This window comes from Sphaerodactylus townsendi, linkage group LG01 (assembly GCF_021028975.2).
Source record: "Sphaerodactylus townsendi isolate TG3544 linkage group LG01, MPM_Stown_v2.3, whole genome shotgun sequence".
Classification (NCBI taxonomy): Eukaryota; Metazoa; Chordata; class Lepidosauria; order Squamata; family Sphaerodactylidae; genus Sphaerodactylus; species Sphaerodactylus townsendi.
Genome location: NC_059425.1, coordinates 122,173,282 through 122,199,208, shown reverse-complemented (window position 1 = coordinate 122,199,208; position 25,927 = coordinate 122,173,282). Strand labels below are relative to the sequence as shown.

At 40.1% G+C, this 25,927-nt stretch overlaps 1 protein-coding gene across 8 annotated transcripts in view; it reads right to left on the bottom strand.

Annotated features, from left to right (window-relative positions):
- AK9 (adenylate kinase 9) overlaps positions 1–25,927 on the bottom strand; it is a 94,378-nt gene that overhangs the window by 6,724 nt on the left and 61,727 nt on the right. For 3 of the 8 annotated variants that reach the window (XM_048492898.1, XM_048492913.1, XM_048492920.1), the window contains 12 exons: positions 25,322–25,534; positions 23,196–23,477; positions 21,623–21,747; positions 20,245–20,464; positions 19,300–19,359; positions 16,642–16,863; positions 10,088–10,306; positions 9,175–9,388; positions 8,518–8,719; positions 5,981–6,127; positions 4,813–5,033; positions 1,720–1,916 (listed from right to left, as the gene is read on the bottom strand). In XM_048492898.1, coding sequence (XP_048348855.1) covers positions 1,720–1,916; positions 4,813–5,033; positions 5,981–6,127; positions 8,518–8,719; positions 9,175–9,388; positions 10,088–10,306; positions 16,642–16,863; positions 19,300–19,359; positions 20,245–20,464; positions 21,623–21,747; positions 23,196–23,477; positions 25,322–25,534 — 2,322 coding nt within the window. Of the gene's footprint in view, positions 1–1,719; positions 1,917–4,812; positions 5,034–5,968; positions 6,128–8,517; positions 8,720–9,174; positions 9,389–10,087; positions 10,307–16,641; positions 16,864–19,299; positions 19,360–20,244; positions 20,465–21,622; positions 21,748–23,195; positions 23,478–25,285; positions 25,535–25,927 lie in introns of those variants that run through there. The other 5 variants (XM_048492906.1, XM_048492930.1, XM_048492939.1 and 2 more) reach the window with 5 other exon arrangements.

The window sequence follows — 25,927 nt, the reverse complement described above, 5'->3', positions numbered from 1 at the left end:
TAATCACTACTTTTTAATATACAACTATGGGGGTCTAGAATGGAAATGTTAAAATTTGAAATGGAATTTTATTTTGACTGGGATCATTTTCAAGCAATTCTCACTATAGAGTTAGGTTTTTTAAAACCCACAATTGTGTAATCACTAACATATCACAGTAAAGTAATACCCTTAGTACCACCGTTCTTAAAACCGTTCCCAAACATGCCAGGGCCATTTTGGCTTGGGAGTGTTGTGGAACAGGATGTCATGGGCCCAGAGTCAGCCATTAGGATTCCTTGGATGAGGAGTGATGGCAGAGTGATTCTGCCTCACCAGACCTCCAGCTGGTTGAGTCTCAAAAGCAGCCAGAAGCCTCACAGGATGGAGATGGAGCTAGCTCGCAGACAAGCCAAGAGCAGGAGATCAGAGAGGTTTTTTGCATGTTAAAAACGCCCCACGGGGAATGCCCCGATGCAATGGGGAGTTCCCCACAGCACAGGGAATGCCCTGACGCAATGGGAAGTTCCCCACAGCATCTGGCGCTGCAGCATGTCTGCCACGCTGTTGCCCCAGCGCCACCCCCCAGCAGTTGTTTTGTTATGGGACTTTCCAGAACCGCAAAGGTTGAGGACCTTTTGGAATGACCCTCTGTTGCTCCAGTGGCTTCCGCTGCCATGGAAACTCCTCAGCAGCAGAACGAGACCATTTTTCCTGCCTCACCACTCCGGCCTGCCCCTCCAATGAATGGGCGCCTTCCCCCACTTACAGCGGAATTTTAAAAAATGGACGGAAAAACCTTGCAAAAACCTTGCAGAAAAGTGGTGTGTGAAGATGCTGTGAATGGGAGGGCAATGATTCCCTTGCACAAGCAAGGAGTTTAGATGGGGGTTTTTTTGGAGTACTGCAATTCCCTTGCACATGCAGGGATTTTAGAGGAGGGGAAGGGTGCCGATTCTCAGTGCCTGTTTTGTGCAGAGTCAACTAAATTGGTGAAAGTGAGTGGGAGGAGCGGGGGGGGGGGGAGATTCAGCCAACCAGAATGCGGGAAACTGAGGTTGCCTATGCCTGTCTAGAAGACACTGCTGAAGACCTTGCGGTGCAAGTGGGGGAGAGCTGGGGAGCAGTGTAAAGTCAACAGCAGGGTAAAGATCGCTGCGACAGTTGTGTTCCTGCACGGGGCGTTTTTACTGTGCGAAATCAGCCAGAGTGCTTGCAGAAGCACCTCTGGCCACTGAGGCCAGAACTAACAGTTCACTCACCTCCCCTGAACCAGTGAGGCACCTTAGAATCCGCTGCCAGTAGGAACTGTACTCTAAAAGACACAATGCATGCTTGATGGCCCAGAGGCGTCACAGGGAGTGCTGTTGGTTGGCCCATGATCAAGTCTGAGCTGCAGCACAGACATATAAAAGACGACTCTGGGAAGTGGAAGTTTCAGGAGCAAGGTTGTTGAAAACCCCACAGCTTTTTGTTGCACCTGCTCACAAACTGATCACTTGGAACTCAGGTAGGACTGGATTGCCTGAGCTGACCCACCTTTGACCCTTAACTACTTTTTCATATGAAACTTAAAAATTGCATGTTTCAGTTTTTCCCTCAAATGTCCCTTTTTATATCTCTAGAGATTTCCCAGCTCATAGTCACTTTCTGATGATATTTGAATATTTATCCCATTTTGTCAATGCCAGTTAATTTTCCAAATCAAGAATAATGTGTTCAAACTTCTCTGATACTCACATCCAGCTCTTCCTGTCCAGCCATTTTGTAGTAATGCCCTCGAAACTCTGCTGCAAACTGCAGCGAAGGAGTGACAGAACAATCAACAAGCTCTCCCTTTTCTGCAAGGCTGACAGGACAGTATTGTCCAAAATCTCCCAGCCGAGAGAGCAGTTCTTGTGGTGTGATACACAAATGGGCAATACTTGCTGCTTTCCCTGTTCACAATTGGACACAATATGCAGAATTTCAGCCATAACAATAAATATTTGGAAGATGAACATACAGGACATAAAATATCATGATTAATTTATCAACAAGCTTTCTATGTCAGGTGTACCAGCAGTATATTCTTTCACTCCCTGTTGATACACTTCAGTTACTGAACGGATTCTTTATACAGAAGAAAGCAAAGCAGAGCTACATTTTGACAAAATACTTTTTTCACTTCAGTTTCAAAATTTTTACAAACTTCTTCAACATATTTTTGAATAGGAAAAAAGAAAAAGAGCAATGATTTGCACCAGTGGCGGGATTCAAATAATTTAACAACCGGTTCCGGTGGTGGGATTCAAATAATTTAATGGCTGGTTGTTTACAAGGACCATTTTAACAACCGGCTCTGCTGAAGTGGTGCGAACCTGCTGAATCCCACCACTGATTTGCACTCATTTGTACAATACTATTGCTCTCCAATGGTTTCCTTCTGATCCTTGGCCAGGGATCTGGTTCTGTATCTTACTGCTATGAAATATTTTCCTTGCCCCGAAACAAGGAGTGTTACTATGCTGACTGCAGTTACTCCTCATGACTATTTTTTCTTTTTTTCTTATTAAATTATTATTCTATTTTTAAATTATTTCTTCCCTTTTTCCTTCCCTTTTTCCTTTTTTGTACTCTGATTCTTTTAAATTGTTATACGCTTATTTGTCAATCTCTTGTTTATCACATATTGAAACCAATAAAAACTAATTTTCATCTTATATTTTTCTCAGTCTACACTTAAACCTTTAATTCTTTGATCTTTTCTAATCTTTCTTGCCAAAACTTCTAATTGAAAAATAAACAGCAATAATGATAATAGACACCCTTGATATATTCCTTTTTCAAGCTGTAATTCCTCCATAAAAACACAATTTATTAATATTCTCACATGTTGCTTGGTATAAATAATTAGCAAACAGCTAAAAAATCTTGAGTCACATTTTAAGCTTTCCAGTATCTTTAATATAAGTCAAAAAACATTATCAAATTCTTTTTCCTCATTTAAAAATATAAATGCTGTTTTCTTTTTCTGCTTTAACTACATAGTGTTAATCACAAACCATACATTATCTTTTATATATCTTCTCAGTACAAATCCTGTCTAGTCTTCATGAATCAGCCTAGTTATACACCTTCTTATTGTGAGTTACCTGCCACATTGGTGGTAATTCTTTCTCTTTACTTCTCCCATTTATCACTTTTTGTAAAGGTTAACTTGCCTTCTAAACCAGTGGTTCTCAACCTTCCTAATGCTGCGATCCTTTAATACAGTTCCTCATGTTGTGGTGACCCCCAACCCTAACATTTATCCATTTTACAGATAGAGAACACTGATGCAGAGAGTCTTAGGCGACCCACAGGTTGAGAACCGCTGTTCTAAATGATTGTAATATTCTGCGATTAGGCAATCTGGACCTGGAGTTTTACCTTTTTTCAGTTCCTTGATAGCTTTAGATAATTTTTGGATTGTAATATTTTGATTCAGGATTTCTCTATGGTTCACTGTAAATTTTTCAACAGGTATGTTTATAATATAACCCAGGGGTCTGCAACCTGCAGCTCTCCAGATGTTCATGGACTACAATTCCCATCAGCCCCTGCCACCATGGCCAATTGAACATCTGGAGAGCCACAGGTTGCAGACCCCTAATATAACCCTTTAAAGCCAATTCATCTGAGGCACCTTTTTATATAAATTTGTATACAACTGGACAAATTGATCTTGTATTTCTTTTTCCACACAGATAATTTTGCCTCCTATCTTTATTCCAGTAATTGTCTTTTTCAGTTCCTTTCCTTAAGTTAGGAGCTAAACATCTTCCTGGGTTTTTTGGTTGTTAAAAGTGCTTTGTTTCAAAAATCTCATTTTTTTTGCATTTCCTCAGTTTTCAACAAGTTTAATTGAGTTTTTAAGTGCTTAATCTTGTTCAGAATTTTCTTGTCCAGAAACTTTTTATGTTGCTCTTTCAATATTGTTGTTCTTTCTAGAGTATTATTTGAATGCTCCATTCTTTCAGTCTTCTGTTTTGCGGCTATCACTATTAATGTTCTTCTCATGTAGGCTTTGCTTGATTCCAAAATTGGGGTGACAGAAACTAATCTAAATCCTTCTTGCAGTTCTCCACTATACCTGCTTGCAGCAAGAGGTTGTCGTTTAATCACCGTCATTTAATCACCACGAGAGCCAGCTTGGTGTAGTGATTAAGAGCAGATGGATTCTAATCTGGAGAATTGGGTTTGATTCCCCACTCCTCCATCTGAGTGGCGGAGGCTTATCTGGTAAACCAGATGTGTTTCCGCAATCCTACATTCCTGCTGGGTGACCTTGGGCTAGTCACAGTTCTTTGGAACTCTCTCAGCCTCACCTACCTCACCAGGTTATTGTGGGGAGAGGAAGGGAAAGGAGTTTGTAAGACACATTGAGTCTCATTACAGGAGAGAAAGGTGGGGTATAAATCCAAACTCTTCTTCATCATCATCTTCTTCCTCCAGTCTTATTCCATTGCCATGTCACTTCTATTGGATTGTGATCTGCAAAAGTCTTTAGAAGTATATCAACCTTTTCTAGGTTTGTAAGCAGAATAACCACATCCCTAAGAACCTTTTGGATTGGTTTAGAGAGTCCTCCTGTTTGAGGGACCCTTTGATTTTGATTAGAGGGGTTTGTTACAGTGATATATGCAACATAGTGCTGTTGCTTGCGCAGGGGTGGGGGCATTCTTATATAGTAATAGTTCTAATTTTATGTCCTTTGGGTTAAAATAGTATTAGGCTGATAGGCAGTTTAGAAGTATATAAAATCATATGATAACCAAAACCTCTGTTAGTTTAACAGGATTCTTTGCTTACTTTGTCTTATTCTTTCCAAATACATCTGGATTTGTTTGGTGATCTTCTGTGTCTCATCAAGTACTTTGTCCCAGATCCACCACTTGCTGTGCAATGCATCAATCACATACCAGTTCTGGTGTTGCTCTTCATAGTAAGCCCTAATTTCTTCAACTTGTGTTCTGTAACATGAATTCTTGATAGAAAGAATCTGAGAGCTGTCATGCAGTGGATAAGGAAGCCTGAGAAGGCAATTTGACATGCATTAATATATTGCTTAATTATGTTTTCTCCTAAACATTTCCCCCCCCCTTACTTTTATTTGCAAACTGCATTTCTACACTGCGTTTCACAAAAAGTACTAACTATAAGAATACAGTAAGAATAAAAGAATTAAAAGAATTAAAAACCTGTTTATCTTCTCAGAAACAATGGAGCTAAAAAACCCCAGGATGAGAGAAACTTAATATACTGCCTAAACAGATTGACAGATATGAAGCAGAGCGACAAAAAGCAAGGTCTGGTTTGCAGGAATATTGGTTCAAAGAGAAGTTTTAAAAAAGCACCAGAGGCAAGAGGCATCAGTCATCACCAAACTCTTCTTGATGCTAGCTCATGCTGTCCTTTCGTTTATGGGGGTAGCAGCTCATACATGGTCAAGCTTAAAAAATACCAGTTTCGATTCTGCAAAGATAAAATCCAGTGCTTTTGATTGAGCACAATATCTTGTGTTCAGTAAACTTGAAATTTTTGGTAGAGTCAAATAAAACTGATTGTCAGGTTAAAAGACCTGAAAATGTTCAGTGTTCTCCCCTACCATTTCCAAAATGGAGGGGGGAAGGGGGGAAGGACAGGGGGGAGAGAGAGACCTCAATGGAGTTCTCTCTCTCCCCTCCCCCACCAATGCTTTCCAAGTTCTCAGAGCAGGACATGGGGTTCTCTCTCTCCGTCCCCCCCTCAGCTGACTCCCAAGTCCTTGTGAACTTGGGAAATGACTGGTGGGGGGGGGGTAAAAGCCCCAAAAACCTGATTGTTATTCAGCATTTTCAAATAAACCTGTTTCTTTCAATAAATGACCCCCCCCAAAAAAGCTGATATTGTTTGTTTCAGGTTTTTCTGTGATTCACCAACCCTAATAACTACTCGATTTGAGAGTTACTTTAGAGCCACCTCCTACTGGTATTTTTACTTGTCAGGGCTTTGTTTATCCAGAAGCGCTCTTCTAAAAACCTCTTCTGCATCAATTTGCATCTCAAAGATTTTAACTGGAATTATTTTCATATGTTCTAAGAGGTTTACTTGTTTTCTTGTTACAGGGTATCCATCAATAACAACCCTATGGGAAAAAAAGAACCAAATTATGATCCGGATTTTGTTTCTCCTGAATATTGGCTGCTAGTAAACACATATGACTGAATATTCAAAAGCAGCAATAAATGTCCTCATTAGCACTATACAAAATTACAATTTAACAGTAATCGTAGAATAGCACAGTATAATAGATTATAATTAGGGTTGATTTACTTTTTTGTTTACAGCATTTATAGTACCAAATAAATTGTCAAAATAGTGAGCAAGCTTTCTAGTTCCCCATCACAACAGTCTGAATATTCAGTGCAAGCCAGGGTGTGGGAATGGGGGAAGAGTCTGACTTCGTAGCCTTAAAATGGATACCTGAAAATGCTGTAGGCTTAATTTGCTACCTTATACTGGGTTAGACCATTGGTCTGTCAAGATCAGTATCATCTCCTCTGAATAGTAGGGGCTCTCCAGGCCCACAGGCAGAAATAAGTCTTTCTGTTACCTATTACCTGATCCTTTAACTGGAGATAATGGGTGGGATTGTGAGATTTGGGGGGGTGGGGGTGGATGGGGTGGGCATGGAGTACAGATGCCTTTTTACAGAACGATGGTCCTTCCCCAAAATACTGTACAATTTATTATATACTTTTTATATGATGCAGTAAACAAGTTAATGCATTTTGAAGTTCTGGAATGAAATTAGAAGTTATTACTCATGGAAGAGCTAAGGAAGTACTAAACTGCACTGTTACACAAGTAGGCTTTTTTGGTTTCAACTGGCAGTTTGCTTTTTTTGTTCTAACGTGGTCACATATAGTATACTTATTACAAAACTAACTTTTACATATAAGCTGTCATGATTTCAGAAGACCCGATCAACTTATTGTGACTTCGCTAGTTCATAATGATCCGGATATGAAAAAAACTGTTGAATAAATTATTCCAATATAAAATAGTTAGAACAATATTTTCAGACTCTTTTTTTCATTTACATATCTCTTTATTAGAATAAATTGTAATCTGTATTTCTTGATACACTGTTATGAGCAGCCATGGCTCAGTGTAGGGGATGAGTCATCCTTAGAGAATGAACTATCCCTGAGATCCACATTGGTAGATACTCCTTATCTGGCAGGCTCTGGCAAAGTAGAACCTTCTCCCAGTAGGGAGCCTTCAGCAGTATAACCACCAGTCCTTGAGCCAGTATGGGTAGACTCCCCCTTTCTAGATCCATTAGATCCTTGGGAAAGGATACGGCAAACAGCCGGGGTAGAGGTCTACTTGACACAGGAGTACGTGCCTGGCAGCCCACAGTTACGATTCCCTTTTAGAAGCAGGTACTCCAGTGATGGATCCTTACAGGATCCAGGCCCTCTGAATATTCCAGCGGATCCTCTAGTGATGGATCCTTACAGAATCTGGGCCCTGCTGCTCCTCAGCAGTAGGACAAATGACTCTGCTAACAGCGCTGATCATAATGACTGGACTCAGATGTACCTGGAAGGGAGACTGGCTGGTTAAGCTGGTAGTGAGACCAAGGTTAGTGTGATAATAGATGATTCAGCTTTGGAATGGTGTCCCTGAATTGGAGAACCTGTTGCTTGACCTTGGATCAGACTTGAACTCTGCTGCTTAGATTCACTCCTAACTACTGCTCGCTGATGAGTGGGAAAAATTTTGGCTTGACTTTGGATGGCATTTTGGACTTTGCATTCCTTGACAAACCACATCACCTATCTGTTGCCAGAGCTAGGTTGAAGTGGTGCACCTGGACCTGCCCTTGCCTAGTAAGCAGGATATATGTTAAGAGCATTTATTTAAACTCTTATGGCCAAACCAGACATTATTTGAAGTGCACAGCTGCCAATGTAAATGGTAGTCATACATCAAGTAGTATCCTCTTGCATAAAGCTCAGTTAATAGTATTTATGTCATGTTATAGTATCAGAAGATTTGCATTTCCATGCCCCCTACCACCTGTAGGTATTGCTGTGGTATGAGGGCAGAAAAATGAAGAATGTCAGGAATGGGGCAAATTCTACTAGAGGTTATAGAGGGTGAAGGGGATGAAGATGGCTGTTGTTCTTCCACAGCAGCTATGAATGTGGCAACATCTGATATGCTCCTTACAGAATTCCAGACTAGCAATTTTTTGTGTAATTGCTATAGAAGCCAGGTTACAAGAGGCATTCAATCACATGATGATTTTGTGATCACGATTACCCGAGGAATCTCAAGTCCTTGTTCAGTTCTCAGGAGATGGTGTCAAACAACAATGGTTGTAACAAACCTAGATGCCCAGTGTCCACAATCACAGGACCTAATAACAGCTACACTAGCATCAGCTCATTCCCTTGCTCATCCTCCAATATGGCATGTCCACCCTAAATTCTCCATAATTGAAAAAAAATGGAAGTCACTCACCCTGCAGTGATGCACACGCTGCTCATCAATGCAATGTCTAGAGCCTGGATGGCAAGTTCATCGGGTGCAGTCAGTCCTTTATGAAGGTGCCACTTCAGCATAAGTGCTAATTCAGTGTCTGGCTGATCACTTAAAATCATACGTATGGCATCTCCCATGGAAAGCCGCATTAGTCCATATACACTTGCAAATTTTTTGGCAACTGCAAAACATTTTTATTATGAAGATGACACCTTTACTCATCTCAGTTTATCAATCATGAACTACTCACACTTTTAAAGCAAAATAAAGTCTTTCAGAATACGAAGTTTGCCAGGAGCAGTGTGCAGCAGCCTATCCTTCCAGCTTCACTACTACCACCAATAACTAGACCCAGGAATTATTCTGCATGTAATTTTCTTGTTTACGCCAAAGCTCAATCTAACTTGTAGAGCCACTATAATTGTCTTTTTCAGGGTGGTGTGGTTTATTGTGATGGGTGATTTTTATCACGTACTACAGATGCTGACAATATCATCCTCCATCAAAGGACATTAAATACAGTATGTAGTATGCAAGCATCTTGTAAGGAAGTGTTGTATTTTATAACAAATATTATGCCCCAAGGCTAAACCCATATTAACACATCTCCTATCTGTTGATGAATCAACATCCTACCTGTTGTCTTTCCAGATTTTGGAGGCCCCACTATTGCAATCTTGACTGGCACAGTAGATTTAGGCTTCAGCTGACGAATATATTTGATAGGATTTTTCATAAACGTGTCCCTATTTTCTTTGCTTGCAAAAAAATAAATAGAATTTCGGTGGATAACTGGAAAACTCGGAATGCTGGGACTTTGATAAGGCTTTATTGCATCTCCTTCACTTAGCTGCAGAAAATACAAAGTTGCTGATTTCTAGAAGTGCTCTTGTAACCATTTTATAATGATAACTTTAGTGAATATTAACAAACAAAACTTGGCCCTGGATGGAGGTAAAAATGAAACAAAGCTGCTACATTCTTCCAGCTAGCATAGGTCATTTAACCTTCATTTATTTTAATACAAGGTTGCCTGGTGGGACAATTCAGAGAGACTGTTGTGATTCTTGAGAGTTCCCGAGTCATGCCGCTGATCTTCCAATTATCCTATATTTTCCCTGTATCCACCGTCCAGAATAACTCTGCAGATAACTATGCCCCAGAAACTCTTAAGGAATTATGGTGGCTGTTCAATGGTTCTCCCACCCAGTGGTTCAAGCAGGAAGACCTTAAGTGATTTGCTGCTACCTTCTGCTAGCAAGAGGGAGGGGGTAGACTAGAGGAAGATAGGAAGATCTGAGGGAGAGAGGAAAGGAATGGAGAGCGGTGCCCTATCTCTCTCACACAAATTTCTTGGGACTCTGACTTTTTAATATATAATTAATTATAGCTTTTATTGATTTAGTGAGGCTGTAAAAATCAATTGTACACATTTCATAATATACAGCTATTAATTGCATAAAAGAAACAGCATAAGAATTCACATCATTGGCTCTGAGAAATTATTTTAAAAACCAAGCAAAGTGTCCTTCTCTGAAGGTTCATGTACCTTAATTGGGTCCCATTCCCCAAAATTGCTTGGATGTTTATAAGAAAGTGTTATCATTTTGCGCGCAAGTGACACACTTAATGGGTAACATTTCTCAAAGAGGCTTTCACGATTTTCCACTAGGTCCTTTAGCTTTTTATACAACTGGTAACACACAATGTGGGGTTTTCGCTTACTTCCTATAGTTACTTGGGGTATCAGTATTTTTTCAAGTTCTTCCTAAGAACAAGAGCAGAATATCATGTTAATCGAAAGCATGGCCAAGAGTTATAACATAGCAAGTGACGTAAACAACCATTGTTAGTACAGCTTTTCTGATCAAATAGCAGAAAGGTTTACACACAAAAAATTTGGGTGTCTGCATTTGTTGCAGGACAGTTTGTAACAGGGGAGAGTATCATTTCTGGACAAACAGCAAGTTACAAGGTTATTCTAAAAATCTTTCAACAAAATCTCCGGTACTAACTGACATCAGCTTGGGGTCTGGCTACATGGAAGAGATATTTTATTATTTTTATTTATTTTATTAGATTTAATATCTCGCCCTTTCCCAGCACAAAACCAGGCTCAGAATGGTTAACAATTAAAATCATTCCATATGTGTGCAAACAATGTTTCAATAAATAACACTATAACATTAAAACTGTTACATTCAGATGGCATTTGTCAGACTCAATTCAAAACAGAACATCCACTTCCCAACTCCTCCTTTCTTAGTTAGAAAATTATCCTAGTTCTTCTTTTAATAAAGGGAAAAGGAGGGGGGAACTGAGTGGGGAAGAGGATTGGGAGGCCAGCAACAATGAGGTAAACTGTAGCTGCATCAACCAAAGGCTTGATAGAATGTCTCCATCTTGCTGGCCCTGCGTAAGTATATGATGTCCTGCAGGGCCTTGGTCTCAGCAGACAGAGAGTTCCACCAACCCTGGCCCTGGCTGAGACTAGCTAGACATTTTTGGGGCTAGCGATTACGCAGTATGCCCCTTTCAGAGGACCATAATGTCCTCTGAGGGTTATACAGGGAGAGGCGGTCTTGAAGGTACAACTGTTCCAGATCACTCAAGGCCTAATAGGTTAATACCAATAACTTGAAGACGATCCATAATTCATCTGGCAACCAACGCAGCTGGTGACGAAAAGGTTGAATGTGTGCTTGTACTGAAGTCCCTACAAGGACCCTCACAACCACATTGTGGACCAGCAGCTATTTCCACAGTGATCTCAAGGGCAAACTGGCACAGAGTGAGTTATAGTAATCTAGCCTGAAGGTGACCGAATCACTAATCTTTTTAGACCCTTCAGTAAGGGATGATAATTACCTGATCACCCTAAATAATTGTGCTGGGCATGAGCTTGCAGAGGCAATGGATGTGGCACAGAACTTTCTCTTTGCAGCCTTCACTGCCATCTCATAGAATTTCATAAACATCCTATAAGATGTCCTTGAAGCTTTGTTGTGAGTACATCGCCAACCTTGCTCTAATAATTTCATTTCCCATTTCATCAACCGCAGCTCCTTGGTAATACCATGGAGCCAAGTTGGTACAGGGATGAAGAAGACATTGGGGTGTGTGTGTGTGTGTGATCTCATCAGTTTTGGAGGGCCAGGTATGCTAGTCCACCAGATCAATGAGAGAATCGCCAAGGGACACTGGATCCCACAAAGCATTCCGGAAACTAGTGGGATCCATGAGTCTCTGTGGGCAGGCATAAATTCATCCATCGCCTATGCAGAGAGGGATACTGAATCTCAGATGGGCCTTCGGGACAAAGTGCTCTGACCATGGCACTCTGCCTAAAAAGACCAAATTTACCCCCACATCAAAGATCAAGTCTAGCATGTGGCCTGTTTGGTGTGTGGGACCTGTTCTAACAAGGGAGAGTCCCAGTGACACAATGGAAGGCATGAGGTCCACTGCTTGTAGTGAAGAGGCCAAATCCACATGGGCATTGAAGCCTATCAGTCTGGGATACCTCAAGGCCCAGTCCAAGATGATCTCAAAAATATTCAGCAGGTATCCATCGATGCTTGTTCTGAAGTCCCCACAAGGCAGCCAGTGCACCAGCAGGATCGCCAAATTCTCCACAGCATCCCACATCAGGCCCACACAACCAATGCTGAAGATAGTTGAAACAGGGATTGTCCTATAAACCTCTCAAATTAGCATTGCTACTCACCCCCACCCCCAGCCCTTTGTTTGGGACTGATGCAGGATCAAGAAACTTGGGTGAGTCAGCTCTTTCAGGTTGACTGTTCTGCCCTCTGGCACCCAGGTTTCAGTCACATATGCCAGGTCCATTATTTTGCAACATCATGATCTTATTATTGATGAATCTGGCTTTGTACAGCATCAGTGACAGAGAAGGGCATATAATTCCAGCCCCACCACAGTCGTCTCTCAGGATGGGACAAAGGCTAGAGCAGGGGTAGGGAACCTGCGGCTCTCCAGATGTTCAGGAACTACAATTCCCATCAGCCCCTACCAGCATGGCCAATTGGCCATGCTGACAGAGGCTGATGGGAATTGTAGTTCCTGAACATCTGGAGAGCCGCAGGTTCCCTACCCCTGGGCTAGAGGGAGGTCAATCATAATCATATCTCAATCTCCCTCTGTCATAAAGTCTTCTCTCATACGTATCAGCCCCTTTGATATTACAACGGCCTCCCCCTTTTCTTCATTATGGTATGTCAGATAGTTTTATGAAGCACTGTTTTCCCGTTCTGTAATCCTAGTCCTACTGCATTATTTACTGGAGGTTTTAGCTGTCTGAATTGTTTATCACATATCAGAGTGCAGTCATCCCTCTTCTCTGTTTTCCCCTAAACCTGCTTTAGTATGATCCTTTCTGAAAGATTCTACTTAAAGTGGGTTTAGGAATGTTAGCAGGAAACAGTCCATGTGAGTCTTATAGCTTTAGAAAGAAATGGATACTGTTTATTATTACAGAAATCCACATTGAGAGAATAAAGGAAGAATATTTTATCTAATGGAGAGTGGGACATTTGTGATCTCCTAGTGGTCACTGTACTTCCTTTATTGTATTTGGAACCAGCTATTGCCATATTGATGGTTTATAGGTTCAGCCCAGCACAGCCCAGCCCAATTTTTGAAATGTGTGTGTGGGAGGGCATTATGAGGGGAAGGTTGATTATGCATTTTAATAGGGTTAGTTTGGGGGATGGGAATGGTTTTTAAAATAGTTTTATGATGGTTGTGGTGGGTTTTCTGGGCTGTGTGGTCGTGGTCTGGTGTTTTTTTTGTATCTGTAATCTGTAATAAGAGAAGTCTGGACACAGTGTATAACAGGCTTCTCTCTGTGATAACGCCTCTGAAGATGCCAGCCACAGATGCAGGCGAAACGTTAGGAACAAGATCTACCAGACCACGGTCATGCAGCCTGGAAAACACACAACAACCAACATTGAAAGTGATGCCGTTGGGGGGGGGGGGGTGAATCCACCCTGAAACAGCATCATTTTCAATGTTGTTTAAAATAGGGAGCCCAGATGCTCCCTTTAAGGTGGATTTAAAAGGAGAATCTAGGCTCTGTAGTCTAAACAATGTTAAAAGTGATGCTGTTTCAGGGTGGATCCCCCCCCCCCACCCCAAAAAGCATTACAAAAAGCATAGATGCTCCCTTTAAGGTGGATTTAAAAGGAGAATCTGGGCTCTGTAGTCTAAACAATGTTAAAAGTGATGCTGTTTCAGGGTGGATCCCCCCCACCCCAAAAAGCATTATTTTCAATGTTGTTTCAACTAGGGAGCCCAGATTTGTGAGTTGGTGCATGTGTTCAGATTTGTGAGTTGTGGCATGTTCTATAATGTGATTGTGACTTTGAGATGGCAGGGTGCAAAAAATTGTTCTTTGGTCGTAGTGGGGGAGGGTGGCCTTTGGTCATGGGGAGGCTGTCTACACCAGGGAGGGGGGCGCAAAACTCAGATTTTGCACCGGGCTCCATTTTCCTAGTGTTTGAATGGGAGACCTCTAAGGAATACCAAGGTCATGACACAGATGCAATGGGAAACTACTTCTGGATACCTCTTGCCTTGAAAACTATACAGTCACCATAGGTCAGTTGTGAATTGATGACAAAAAAGAAGTATCATAATCAGGAGTAGGGCATTAGTGATAAAGTAGCAGATAAGGAACGAGACTGAGGCTGTGGTTTTCAAACCAGATCTGAACTATCCTTTAAGTATTTTTTTCTTGCTTGGGTAAATTGAATTAAAATATGAATTTTAACAAACTGATCACAGAAAAAGCAATTCTCTACTTGTTAAAGAATCTCACTTTTAAGAAACGTCTTAAATATATTAGAGCATGGAAAGAAAAACAAATATGCTATGATAAAACTAGATGTATATAAAGCATTTGATACAGTAAGTCATGAATTTCTCTTCCAAACATTAAATAATTTTGGATTTGAAGAAAGATTCATAGACGTATTAAAAGAAGTATATAGAAACGCTAAGGCCAAGATAAGAGTAAACGAAGGTTTATCAGGAATAGTTAATATAAGAAGAGGTGTAAAACAGGGTTGCCCGTTGTCTCCGTCTCTATTTGTAATGGCAATGGAGTTCTTAGCAGATAGAATACGAAATAACGGAAGAATAAAAGGATATAAAATAAATAAGGAAGAAATTAAAATAAACATGTTTGCAGATGATGTATTATTGATAACAACTAATCCTGGGGATACAATGAAAGAGTTAAAAATAATTTTAGAGGATTTTAAGAAATATTCAGGGTTAACAGTGAATATGGACAAGACAGAAATATTAGGGGTGAATATAGAAAAGAAACAATTTAATAAAGAAATATTAAAGAAGAAAATTAAATATTTAGGAATTATAATTTCTACCAGAAAAGATAAGATGTATAAGTATAATTATGAAAATAGATGGAAAAGAATTCAAAATCAGATAAAAAGTTGGGAAGCAAAAACCTTATCTATAACGGGGAAGATAAAAGCAGTAAAGATGTGTATATTGCCTAAAATCTCTTATCTATTTAGAACATTACCAATGGAAATTGCTAAAAAACAATTTGAAGAATGGGACAGGAAAATAAAAGCATGGGTATTTAATAAAAAAAATGCGAGAGTGATGAATAAAATAGTATATATGCCAAATGATCTCCTAGGCTGGGGAATACCGAAAACCCAGGAATATTATGAGGCATTCCAGATAAAGAGCTTATTAGATATTAATGAAGATAATACCTCAAAATGGTTGAAATTTGAAAATGAAGTAAATAATGGAATAGGTAATCATGGTATTTATATAAATGATTATAAAAATGTAAAACATAGAGTAATAGGCCCAAGAAAAGTGAATATGGATATTTGGGAAAAATGGAGAAGTAAATGTATGCCTGGCATTCTGGATAGAGCCCCAGTGGTAAGCGTGACTGGAATAGAAGGTGAAAAAATTATAAGAAAATTGAAAGAAGAAGGGATACATAAAGTATCTGACTTAGTTCATGAAGGAGAAATTATATCATTACAAAATCTAATAGAATTGGGGGGGAGAATTGGCTGGCAATAAGATGGTTATGGGAAAAATTAAGGAAATATAGAATAAAAGGTGAATGTATAATGAATCAATGGCTAAGACTACATGAAACAATGAAAGGGAAGATTATAGGAGTAGTTTACAAGTACATGGTAGAGGATAAAGAATTTATGATAAGAACGTTGAAACAAAAATGGGAAAAAATAATTTTTTAGAAGAAGAAAAAATAGAAAGAATAATGGACAGTATGAAGAAGATAAAGATTGAAAAATATGTGGAACTAGAAAGAAAGGTTATACTTAAATGGTATAGAACCCCAATACAGCTAGCCTATATGATCAAAGGACTAAGCCCAAAGTGTTGGCATTGTGGAGAAAGAGGAGCATATTACATACATATGTGGATAGAATGTAAAGTAGTGAAAAAGTTTTGGGAGAATATTTTAAAATATGTAGAATTATTGATAAAAGTAAAAATTGATGTAAATAAAGAATTATTAATTGTGGGGATAACAGACGATATCAGAGTGAATAGAACCTTGGAACCAATGTATAAAATAATGATTAGAGCAGCACACGCAGTGTTGGCGTTGGGCTGGAAAGATAATAAAAAATGGACAGTTTCAAAATGGTTGGAATATATATGGGAACAAATACAGCTAGAGATATTTGAGAGACTGACAAAAAATAATTTATGGAAAGAAAAAATAGAAGATATCATGAAGATATGGACAGTGTTTGAAAAATGGATTGAAGATGCCGGATTTAACGAAGAGCCATGGAATAAGAGAATAAGAAGAATGAACCTCCTACTGCTTGCATGAAATAAACAATAGAAAGAAGGGGGGAGTGGGGAGAAAATGGAAAAAATGTATAGATGGAAGAAAAATATTAAATGTAACAAATGTTTTAATACTCTATACAATAAAAATTATTAAAAAAAGAATCTCACTTTTAAATACAGAAACTTTGTAAAATTACTCTCTTATAAGATCTATGTCAAGGAATAAAGTAATACGGTCAACAATGAACAAAATACCTGGACTGCTTGCATATTACCCAAATCCATTTCAAACTTCTCTGCAATTTCAGTTTTCAAACGCTCAATCGCTTCAGACTCCTGCTCCTCATCCTCATCTTCCATGTCATCTTCTTCTTTTGGAAACTCTTCTTCCAAAACTGCTTCAATGTCATCTTCTTCTTCTTCCTCTTCCTCCTCGTCGTCATCAGCAACCTCACCTTCAAGCCTAGCTTCAGAATACTAAAATGTGAAACACTTTGATTACTGAACAAACTTTTATAAAAAATAAATAGAAATAAATGAGGGCCTGCAAGAAACTCGCAGCAGTAGCTATCCCATCCTCCCATATTTTCTTACCCCTCTCCTTTCCCCCCACTCCTCTCAGTCTCTCTCTTTCTCACTCTTACTACCCCTTTCTTACTCTCCTCCATGCTAATCACTGACTCTCTATTTCTCTTCCTGACACCCCATCACGCTCTCTCTTTCTACCCCCCCACCATCATTCTATATCCTCTCCCACCCACCACCCACCCCCCTCAGCAGCAGCAGTGGCAGCAGTAGCTCTCCTGGAATCACAACAGATCTCCCAAACTACAGAGGTAAGTTGCCCTTGGGGTTGCCAGTTCCATGTTGGGAAATCCCTGGAGACTTGGGGTGGAGCTTGGGGAGAGTGAGGTTTGGAATGGGAAGTCACCTCAGCAGGGTATAATGTCACATGGTTCACCCTCCAAAGCAGCTGTTTCCTTCAGGGAAACTAATACCTGACACCTGGATATCAGTTGTAATTCCAGGAGATTTTCAGCCATCACCTGGAGGTGAAGTTTACTTGAAGGAACTGGCTGCTTTGGAGGGTACACTCTATGGAATTATACCCTCTATACCCTCCTCAGACCTACAATCCCTGGGCTCCACCCCTCAAATCACTAGGAATTTCTGAACCTTGTGCTGGAAACCCTATCTCCTTCCTACCCAGTATCCAACCTACCTTTATTTGGCCTTCTGTCTTTCTTCTTCTTTCTGGTCCTTCGTCTACTTTGGAACAGACTTTCTCCACAGTGGGGACCAAAGAAGCTTACATTATTCTCCTCTCCTTTTCATCCTCCCACCAATCCTGTGAGGTATGTCACTGGCCCAAAATTACCCAGTGAACTTTCACAGCAAGATAAGAACTCAGCAGTGACGTATTTGCCAAGGGTCATTGGGTACCCCATGTCCCCGGGCGCCCCCCCAGTGGAGGGCGCAAAAAATTCAAGTTTGTGTGTTTTTTGTATTTTTTAGTGTTTTTTCAGTTTTCGGCCTGCAGGAGGCACAGTTTTTAGGCTAGCAGCACCAAAATTTCAGGGATTTTTCAGGAGACCCTCCTGATGATACCACCCAAGTTAGCTGACGTTTGGTTTAGGGGGTCCAAAGTTATGAACTCACAAAAGGGGTGCCCCCATCCCCTACTGTTTCCAATGGGAGCTAATAGGAGATGGGGCCTACACCTTTGAGGGTCCATAACTTTGGACTCCCTGAACCAAACTTCACCAAACCTGGGTGGTATCATCAGGAGAGTCTCCTAAAGATACCCTGAAAGTTTGGTGTTGCTAGCTTAACTATTGCACCCCTGACAGCAGGCACATTCCAAAATTTCCCCAGATTCTCCTTTTAAATCCACTCCTTTGGCATGGACTTAAAGGGAGAATGTGAGGTCCCCAGTTTAAACATTGAAAGTGATGCTACTTCAGGGTGGGGGAGAATCTACCCCCAAACAGCATCAATTTCAATGTTGTTTTAACTGGGGACACCAGATTCTCCCTTTAAGGTGGAGTTAAAAGAATAATCTGGACTCCCTAGTTTAAACACCATTGAAAGTGATGCTGTTTGGGGGTGGATTCCACTGTAGGTGTTTCATGAGAGATGATGCTGACATTTGTTTGGTAAATGTTTTGCTGGGGTGATTTGTGAGAAAAAAACGTTTTTAGGCAGGAAATAAAACATTTTGGGCTAAAAGCCATGCAGAACTCCATGGAAGAAGCATTTTATTTGCTGCCTTAAAATGTTTTATGTGGTTTGAGCAGAAAGGCCTGTTTGACAATATCTCCATATTTTTTCTTTATTTTCAAAGCCTTTTGTAACCTGGAAGTCTCATATCTAAAGACCACATCTTCTGTTATGAACTCATGTGTCTGTTTTCTCTAGTTATCATTTTTGCATAGAGCACACTCACACTTTGGGCTGTTTTACTAGGGCATTTTCAGTCATTGCTTTTCTGGATTAGTCTACCAGAGAAGATTTAGAGGTCCTCTTTGCTCCCCACATTCAGGAAAGCTTATACACTGTTTTTCCTTCAAAGTACTTTTATTGGAGTCTGATACAATTTTTAGCTTGGAAAGGTTGGATGGGGTTCTTATTGTGGTTTGTTTGCGCTAATTTATTGTAATTAGTTTTTGGATAAAATAGTTTAATAATAAGTACAAAGTTGCATTAAAGCTCATATTTCAAAACACTTTTTAAGATAATATTTTAGCATAATTTTAATCTGTAACCCATTAATCTGTAACCCATAAATAACCCAATTCTGATCTGTTCTGTTGCTGATGTTTAAAAATATGTTAACCAATTTACAAATCTCATTTAACAAGTGACCTCAATGCTTTCTTTTAAAAGAAACCAACTATATTTTGGTTTTCTTACCTGTCTCCTTTTTGCTTGCATTGCTAGAAGTTCTATCCTTCTTTTGATAATTTGATCTTCCTGTTAATAAAAGGCCTTTAAGTATTTATTTCATTTTATTCTTTTAGCAATTGACACCCAAAAATTCTATTTCAAAGTTATTTCTTTTTTCCCTCGAAACAACACTGGATAATTAAAGACAGTAAGGAAGATTACCTTTAGTTCAGTCCCTACAGAAACCTACCCAGATCTTGTGGTACACACAGTCCATTCCTATTACAGCACTTAATTACATGAATTTGTTTAATAAAATAAGCAGCCACCCAGCTGCAAAAATAGTACTCGATTTTACCCTGGAACAATAACCTCTGTACACTAAGGGACTATAGTACAAAATCAGATGGAAGGAGCTTAGAAACGACAACATGTAAAGATATGCAGGACGTGGAAAGGAACTGAAATAGAGGGAAATCCTTATTCAGATTGCAGAGAGGAAAGAAAGATGATGCAAGAAATTCTTGTGATGATCTACTGTTATATCTGTCTACATAGATAATATTTTTGAAGCTTCTTTTGCTGGTCTAGCTAGAAATGCTGGAGACCCATTGAAGACCATCTGTGTTGCCAGATACATATTTACTAGATTAGTATGTAGTTTGAATTACATATCATTATACTGAAAATTGGCACTGAAAACTACCTGCTGTACACTTGTTTCTCTCCCCTGTTTTTCAGATGGCAAAGTTGGAGAAGCAGATACATTGGGATCTTCTTGTACAATTTCTAGTGCTATGCTTGGTCAATCTGAACCAACGTATCATTTTCTAAATAAAGAAGTGTACCTAGCTAGAACATAAAGTGCCAGATAAGTCTAATTTTATATAATTCCTGGAGATGTTAAGCTATAAACTCACAAGCAGACTATTTTAATCTATTATACAGTACATAGTTTCTGATAATAATTACCCTTATTTTTGCTTTCTCTTCTTTAATCTTCTGCTTCTTTTCCTTTTTCTGGTTTTGTTTGTCCTGCCATTTTTTCAAAAGTGTGGGAAGAATTCGATCAGAAACTTCATCTTCTTCAACTTCAAGATAAACTACAATGTCTGGACAAAGCCCACGCTCTGCTAAATATGCGGCTTCATCCACTGTTCGAGGAAAACCATCCAGTATAAATCCTGTAGATCTATATGAAAACAATAACTGATAATGAGCTTCATGACCAAGTAGGGATTAGATTCCAGATCCATCCAGTCCTAGTAGAGCATGCTAATGACTACTCTCCACTCTGGCTTCCTATGACACACAGCTCAGAGCTTTAGGTTGCTGATGTTTTGACTTTGAATTCAGGTACTCACAGGGTGGGCGTCGCCCCAGACCCCAGGTGGAGCCGTGTCAGAGGTGTGGCTGGGCCGTGGAGGGGGCATTCTGGGGGCGTTCCAGTGGCATTCCGGAGCGCAGTTTCCCCTCGGTCCGCCTCTGGGGTACCCACACTATGCCACAAACTGTTTTCTATAGCCCCCCATAGTTTTAAAGGGACTGCTGTTCAGGTAATATGCTCATATCCCAGCTGAGCATATGGAATTAGTAGTACAGTTAGTTGGATCGTGCTCACAGTGAGTTACTATGACCAGTGAACAGTTTTCATGGCTTCTTTTTAAAGGCTAGTGGCAACAATGGACAGTGGTGGCAGCTTGGAAGGGCCACACCTAATGTGATCAATAACCTTTTTAGTAAGTATTGTATATTTAGGGGGATATATCTATACTACTAATCTATGCAGTCTGATTTAGTGAAACATAATTATTTAAAATTCTGAATTGACATTCTGTTGTGGCTCATAAAAATTACAGTGTAACAAAAAAATTAATACACAAAGTACTAAAAATGCAATAACCATTCACCTCTAAAACAAAGTAATTAAACATTAAAAACTAATCTAAACAGAAAGGCATTGCAGTACCTATAAATTGCATGCCAGTCTGGGCTGCTGGAGTATACAAGATAATAACTGAAGGATAGCTGATAGCATCATGTCAGGCATTTTGTAGCATTCTTATAGCCTAATACACTAATGGTGCAGTACTGCAATCAAAGAGCTCTGCTCATGACCAGAGTTCAACCCCAATGGAAGTCAGTTTCAGGTAGCCGGCTCAAGGTTGATTTAGCCTTCTATCCTTCTGAGATTGGTAAAATGATACCCAGTTTGCTGGGAGTAAAGTGTAGATGACTGGGGAAAGAAATGTCAAGCCACTCCAAAAACATAGTCTGCCTAGCAAACGTTGTGATGTGAAGTGGGATTTTTTAAAAAACAGTAACATACTTTTATATACATGAGAGTTACCTGAAGGGTTCCTTTGTCCACCACTCTGAAACAACATTTTCGAGCACCCCTGCTGGCAGAGGTTCATTTTCTGCCAAGTTTGCCTTGATTGCCTCTTCTTCATCAGTTAATTGCAATTCTTTCTGCTGAAATGATTCAAAACACATGTTATTGTGCAATATTGCTTTTACCTGATGAAAAGAACAATGTGAAATTCATTAAATGATTTAGATGGTTTCTTCCTTGAAAGAAATTAGATGAAAAGAACAATGTGAAATTCATTAAATGATTTAGATGGTTTCATCTAATTTCTTTCAAGGACTATACAATGCTTCTGATTGGTGAATTCTTTTGCAGAGTGGGAAATATCCTATTTCTTCCTTTCTCACTCCACTGAGCAAAGTTTGAACCTGTCGCACTCTGGCCTGTTCAATAACAAGACTCTGGTTTCAGTTGATTTCTTTATTACGCAACAGCATCAGGAATAGCCAGACTTAAGCATAGCCAACATTGAAAGCACCATTATACCCCACGTCACCTATACGTCCTTTCACCCTGCCCTGCTGATCAGTTCTGAGGGGGGGATGGAAGGAGTAACCGCCTTCCCTTACTAGGGTCAAAAGAACCTACATTCCACACTGTTGAGAGAGCTGCGATAGCAGGTGACTAATGAGCTGATAATGGGTCTGAGAAAAGGAAAGCAGTTTAACTGAGTGGAAGGGGGATGAGTCTGAACACAAGCAGATGCCTAGGTCCCAGGTGGAAGGTGAAACATTGCAGGATCAAACAGAGACTGATCATGTCAGAAGCCTTCCTCTGGCCCAAGAAAACTTCCTCCAACTTAAGTGACTCTTCAGTTGGAGGAAGAGCCACTTAAGTTGGAGGAATGTTACTTAGGCTGAAGGAAGGGTCCTTGGAGGACTGTTAGATCCATTTCTGTATTTCACATATAACTATGAATAATCAAGCAGGTTCAATGTATTCCTTTGAGCTTCCCATGAGGTAAATTTATATGACAGATATAAATGTTGAAAAAAACCTCCTCTTCCACCATCTAACACTGAAACCATTTTAAGCCTCATTTAGCTCTCTCTATTTAAAATAGGATCATTATGCTGCTATGTTCAAAGTCACAACTATGATATGCACTCTCTTTCCAAACCAGAAACAGGCTGCATTATTATTATCTGATTTAAATAATAACAACTAGGAAATAAGGACAGTCCTCTGGGTCAGATCAGTGGTCCATCAATCCAGCATCCTGTCTCATACAATGGTCAAGCAATTACTCTGAAAGGCCAACAACAAAGCACAGAGGAGAGGCTTTCTCCTGATGTTGCCTCCAGGCACTCGTATTCAGAGGTTTACTGCTTGTGAATGTGGAGGTTCATCTAATCAACATGGATTATCCTCCACTGACAGACCAATCCTAGTCTGCCTAATCCTATTTTAAAGCTGTCCATCACTTATCTTTTGGCAGCAAATTCCACAATTTAATAATCTGTTATGTAAAGAAGCATTTTATATTGTCCTGTCCAATATATATTGCATCTTAGTATTTAACCTTCTGCCGAGGAAGATATTCTAATATTACCTCTGGAGATCGCTTTTCGTCTTCGCTCTCCATTTCAGTTTCAATTGCACTGTCAGGAACAAATGTCGGGGATCCCCCCATCTCTTGCATCCCAGCAGCCTCTTCCTCATCTTCTTCTTCAGTTTCTGGTCCAACTCTGGTCCCGGTTTTCAGCATGATCAATTCTTGCAAACGTTCTTCAAACTGAATGTGGAAAATTCCTAGCTTGTTTGCTAACCACCGAGCACACACTGTTTTACCTGATCCATGAGAACCTAAGAGACATACCCTAAGAGGGGGAATCTGAAAAATAAATATATTAATACATTTTTGGGTTGGCGTGTATTTCTGACTAATAAGGTTTACCACTGAATACCTTGTTAAAAATTCTGAGATATTTTACAGGTAATATGAAAAAGACCTCTCAAAAACAAATAATGGTTGTTGATATAGTAATCAGTATTGATGGCAAAGTTAATGATGGATAAAGATCAACACATGGGCTCTTTGGCAGGCGATCTAAGAAAAAACCAAGAATAAAAGGGCAAGAGCTAGGCTTGTGAGCTACCCAGATTTGTGTGCGCTCATGCCTCAGAGTCTTTTTCAGCGACAGAAAGGAACTGTCATGACATCCTTTGCTCAACCCAGTGACTTTGCCTTCTTGGGTCAGGAGCAGTGACCAAGAAGGAACAGAATCATCAGGGAGAGCCTAACACTGCAAAGGTGCATGCTGCCAATGTTCCAGCAAAGCCGGATGTCCCCTGTCCAAGCTTTGCCACCAGCCCCTCTGATAACCAACAGGATGTGAACCCAGACTCAGAACCCCCTAGAAAATGCACTTACTCTGCAGGAATGTTGGCAGAAGGCCCAGGTCAAGATGACCCAAACAAGATAAGTTGCTCCACTGGTGGCATGTAATCCCATCCCAGAGCCAGGCAGTAAGAACAGTAATTCATGGCAGGATATTAGCCAAAGCACAGGCCACCACAGGAGCTTACCAACTACTAATTGGGCAACTAAGTCTTTCCAACCCATTTAGGCTGAGGCTTAGGAAGGTTGCCTTGTTGGATCAACCAGTCCACTAGGCCCAAGCTTCTGCCAGATCCAGTTCCTGGCTGCCAGTACCTATTGATATTCCCAAGCTTTGCTATCTACACCTGAGGAACTGCTTCAGAGGAAAGCTGACTGGCCAGCTGGCCAAGACTGGTGCAAGTATTAGGACCTGGTCTTCGTTCCAGTTCTGGATCACTCAACAATCAGCACCTGCTGCCTGTTACACTTCAGGATACAGTCCTTGATCTCACACAAGTCAAGCACTTGCTCTAGTTTTGGCACACAAGTCCAGGTCTGGATTTTGAGTATGGCCAGTTATGGGCCCAGCTTGGCTGTGACATTATCACCACTTAGTGTTAAGGCACGAGTCACTAACTGAAATATTAGATGTATTAGATTCAACCTCAGTAGCATCTTAACACCAGTAAGATTTTTGGGGTATAAGCTTTCAAGAGTCACCAGTTACTCTTCACCAGATACTCTCAAAATCTTACAACCACCAAAATCTGGTTGGTCTCTAAGGTGCTGGACTCAGATGTAGCAGTTTTATTTCAGACCAACATGGCTACCCTCTGAACTATCAAGTGCAACTGCCATTCTTCATGCTGATGTAATTACTTACATATTATTTTGTAGTCTTCCTAAATTTCCTGAATTGAAACTGATTTGTGCAAATCACAAATTAGCCAAGATAGATTTGATTTAGGCCATTTTTTGTGATACATTAAAATCCTGATCTATTTCAACACTTGCATCTTGTAAAGAGCTCTTTTGTAAAATCAGATATATTACTATGAAAGAACACCGACACGTATTTGGACAAGATCATGTAATCAGAAACATAGCTACAGAAAATCGTGCCTGTGGCAAGCACTGAAATTGCATCCCCCACCCACCCCGAACATTGCCCCAGTGAACTCTCCACAGTGGGGCAGTGGAGTCCAGGGGGAGCCAAGCACCTCCAGTTGTGTTAACTGAAAGACAGAAAGAGGCTGTGACCCTCCCTGTCCCCTCTTACGACACTTATGCATATAATCATATATATCTCAAATTTGTAACACTGGCATATGAAACATTTTGAAAGCTTTTCATACTTTTAATGGCTTATTGTGAGACACATAAATGTCAGGATTTTCCAAAAATTTGTCTCTGTTTTCTGAAGTTGAAAAATAATAGTAACTATCTTGATACTTGGCTCCATTTTCATAACTTCCTGGGTAAAGAATAAAGTTTTCTTTTAGAATCACTGGACAAAAGTGTTTTGTGTCTCCCATGCGCCTCTTCCTCTCAATAACTTTTTCTTCATCCTAAAAAAGGCAAAATATTTCTGAGACCATTACACATTTATTTCACAAAATGGTCCTGATCCAGGCCAAGACAATAGCAGAAAGTTGGGCACTCCATGCTGCTCTCACAAAGTCTTCTCCTCACCTCAGCTAGGATAACTGTTATCACTTGCAAGCAGGGAGGGAAATCAAATAGTGATTTGATTGAATCAGGCAACCCCTCCTCCCTCACCTCAACCTCTGGTGATGTATGCTGTCTGAGCAAATGCCTCAAATGCCAGCTGCAAGATTTACCAAGGTTGTATCCTTCCTGTTGATGCCTGGCCACCCCGCCCCTCTTTTAACAACCTTAATTTCACAGGGGACTTGCACATGCTCATTTTCCAAGTGACTGCACAGAGACCATAACAATTA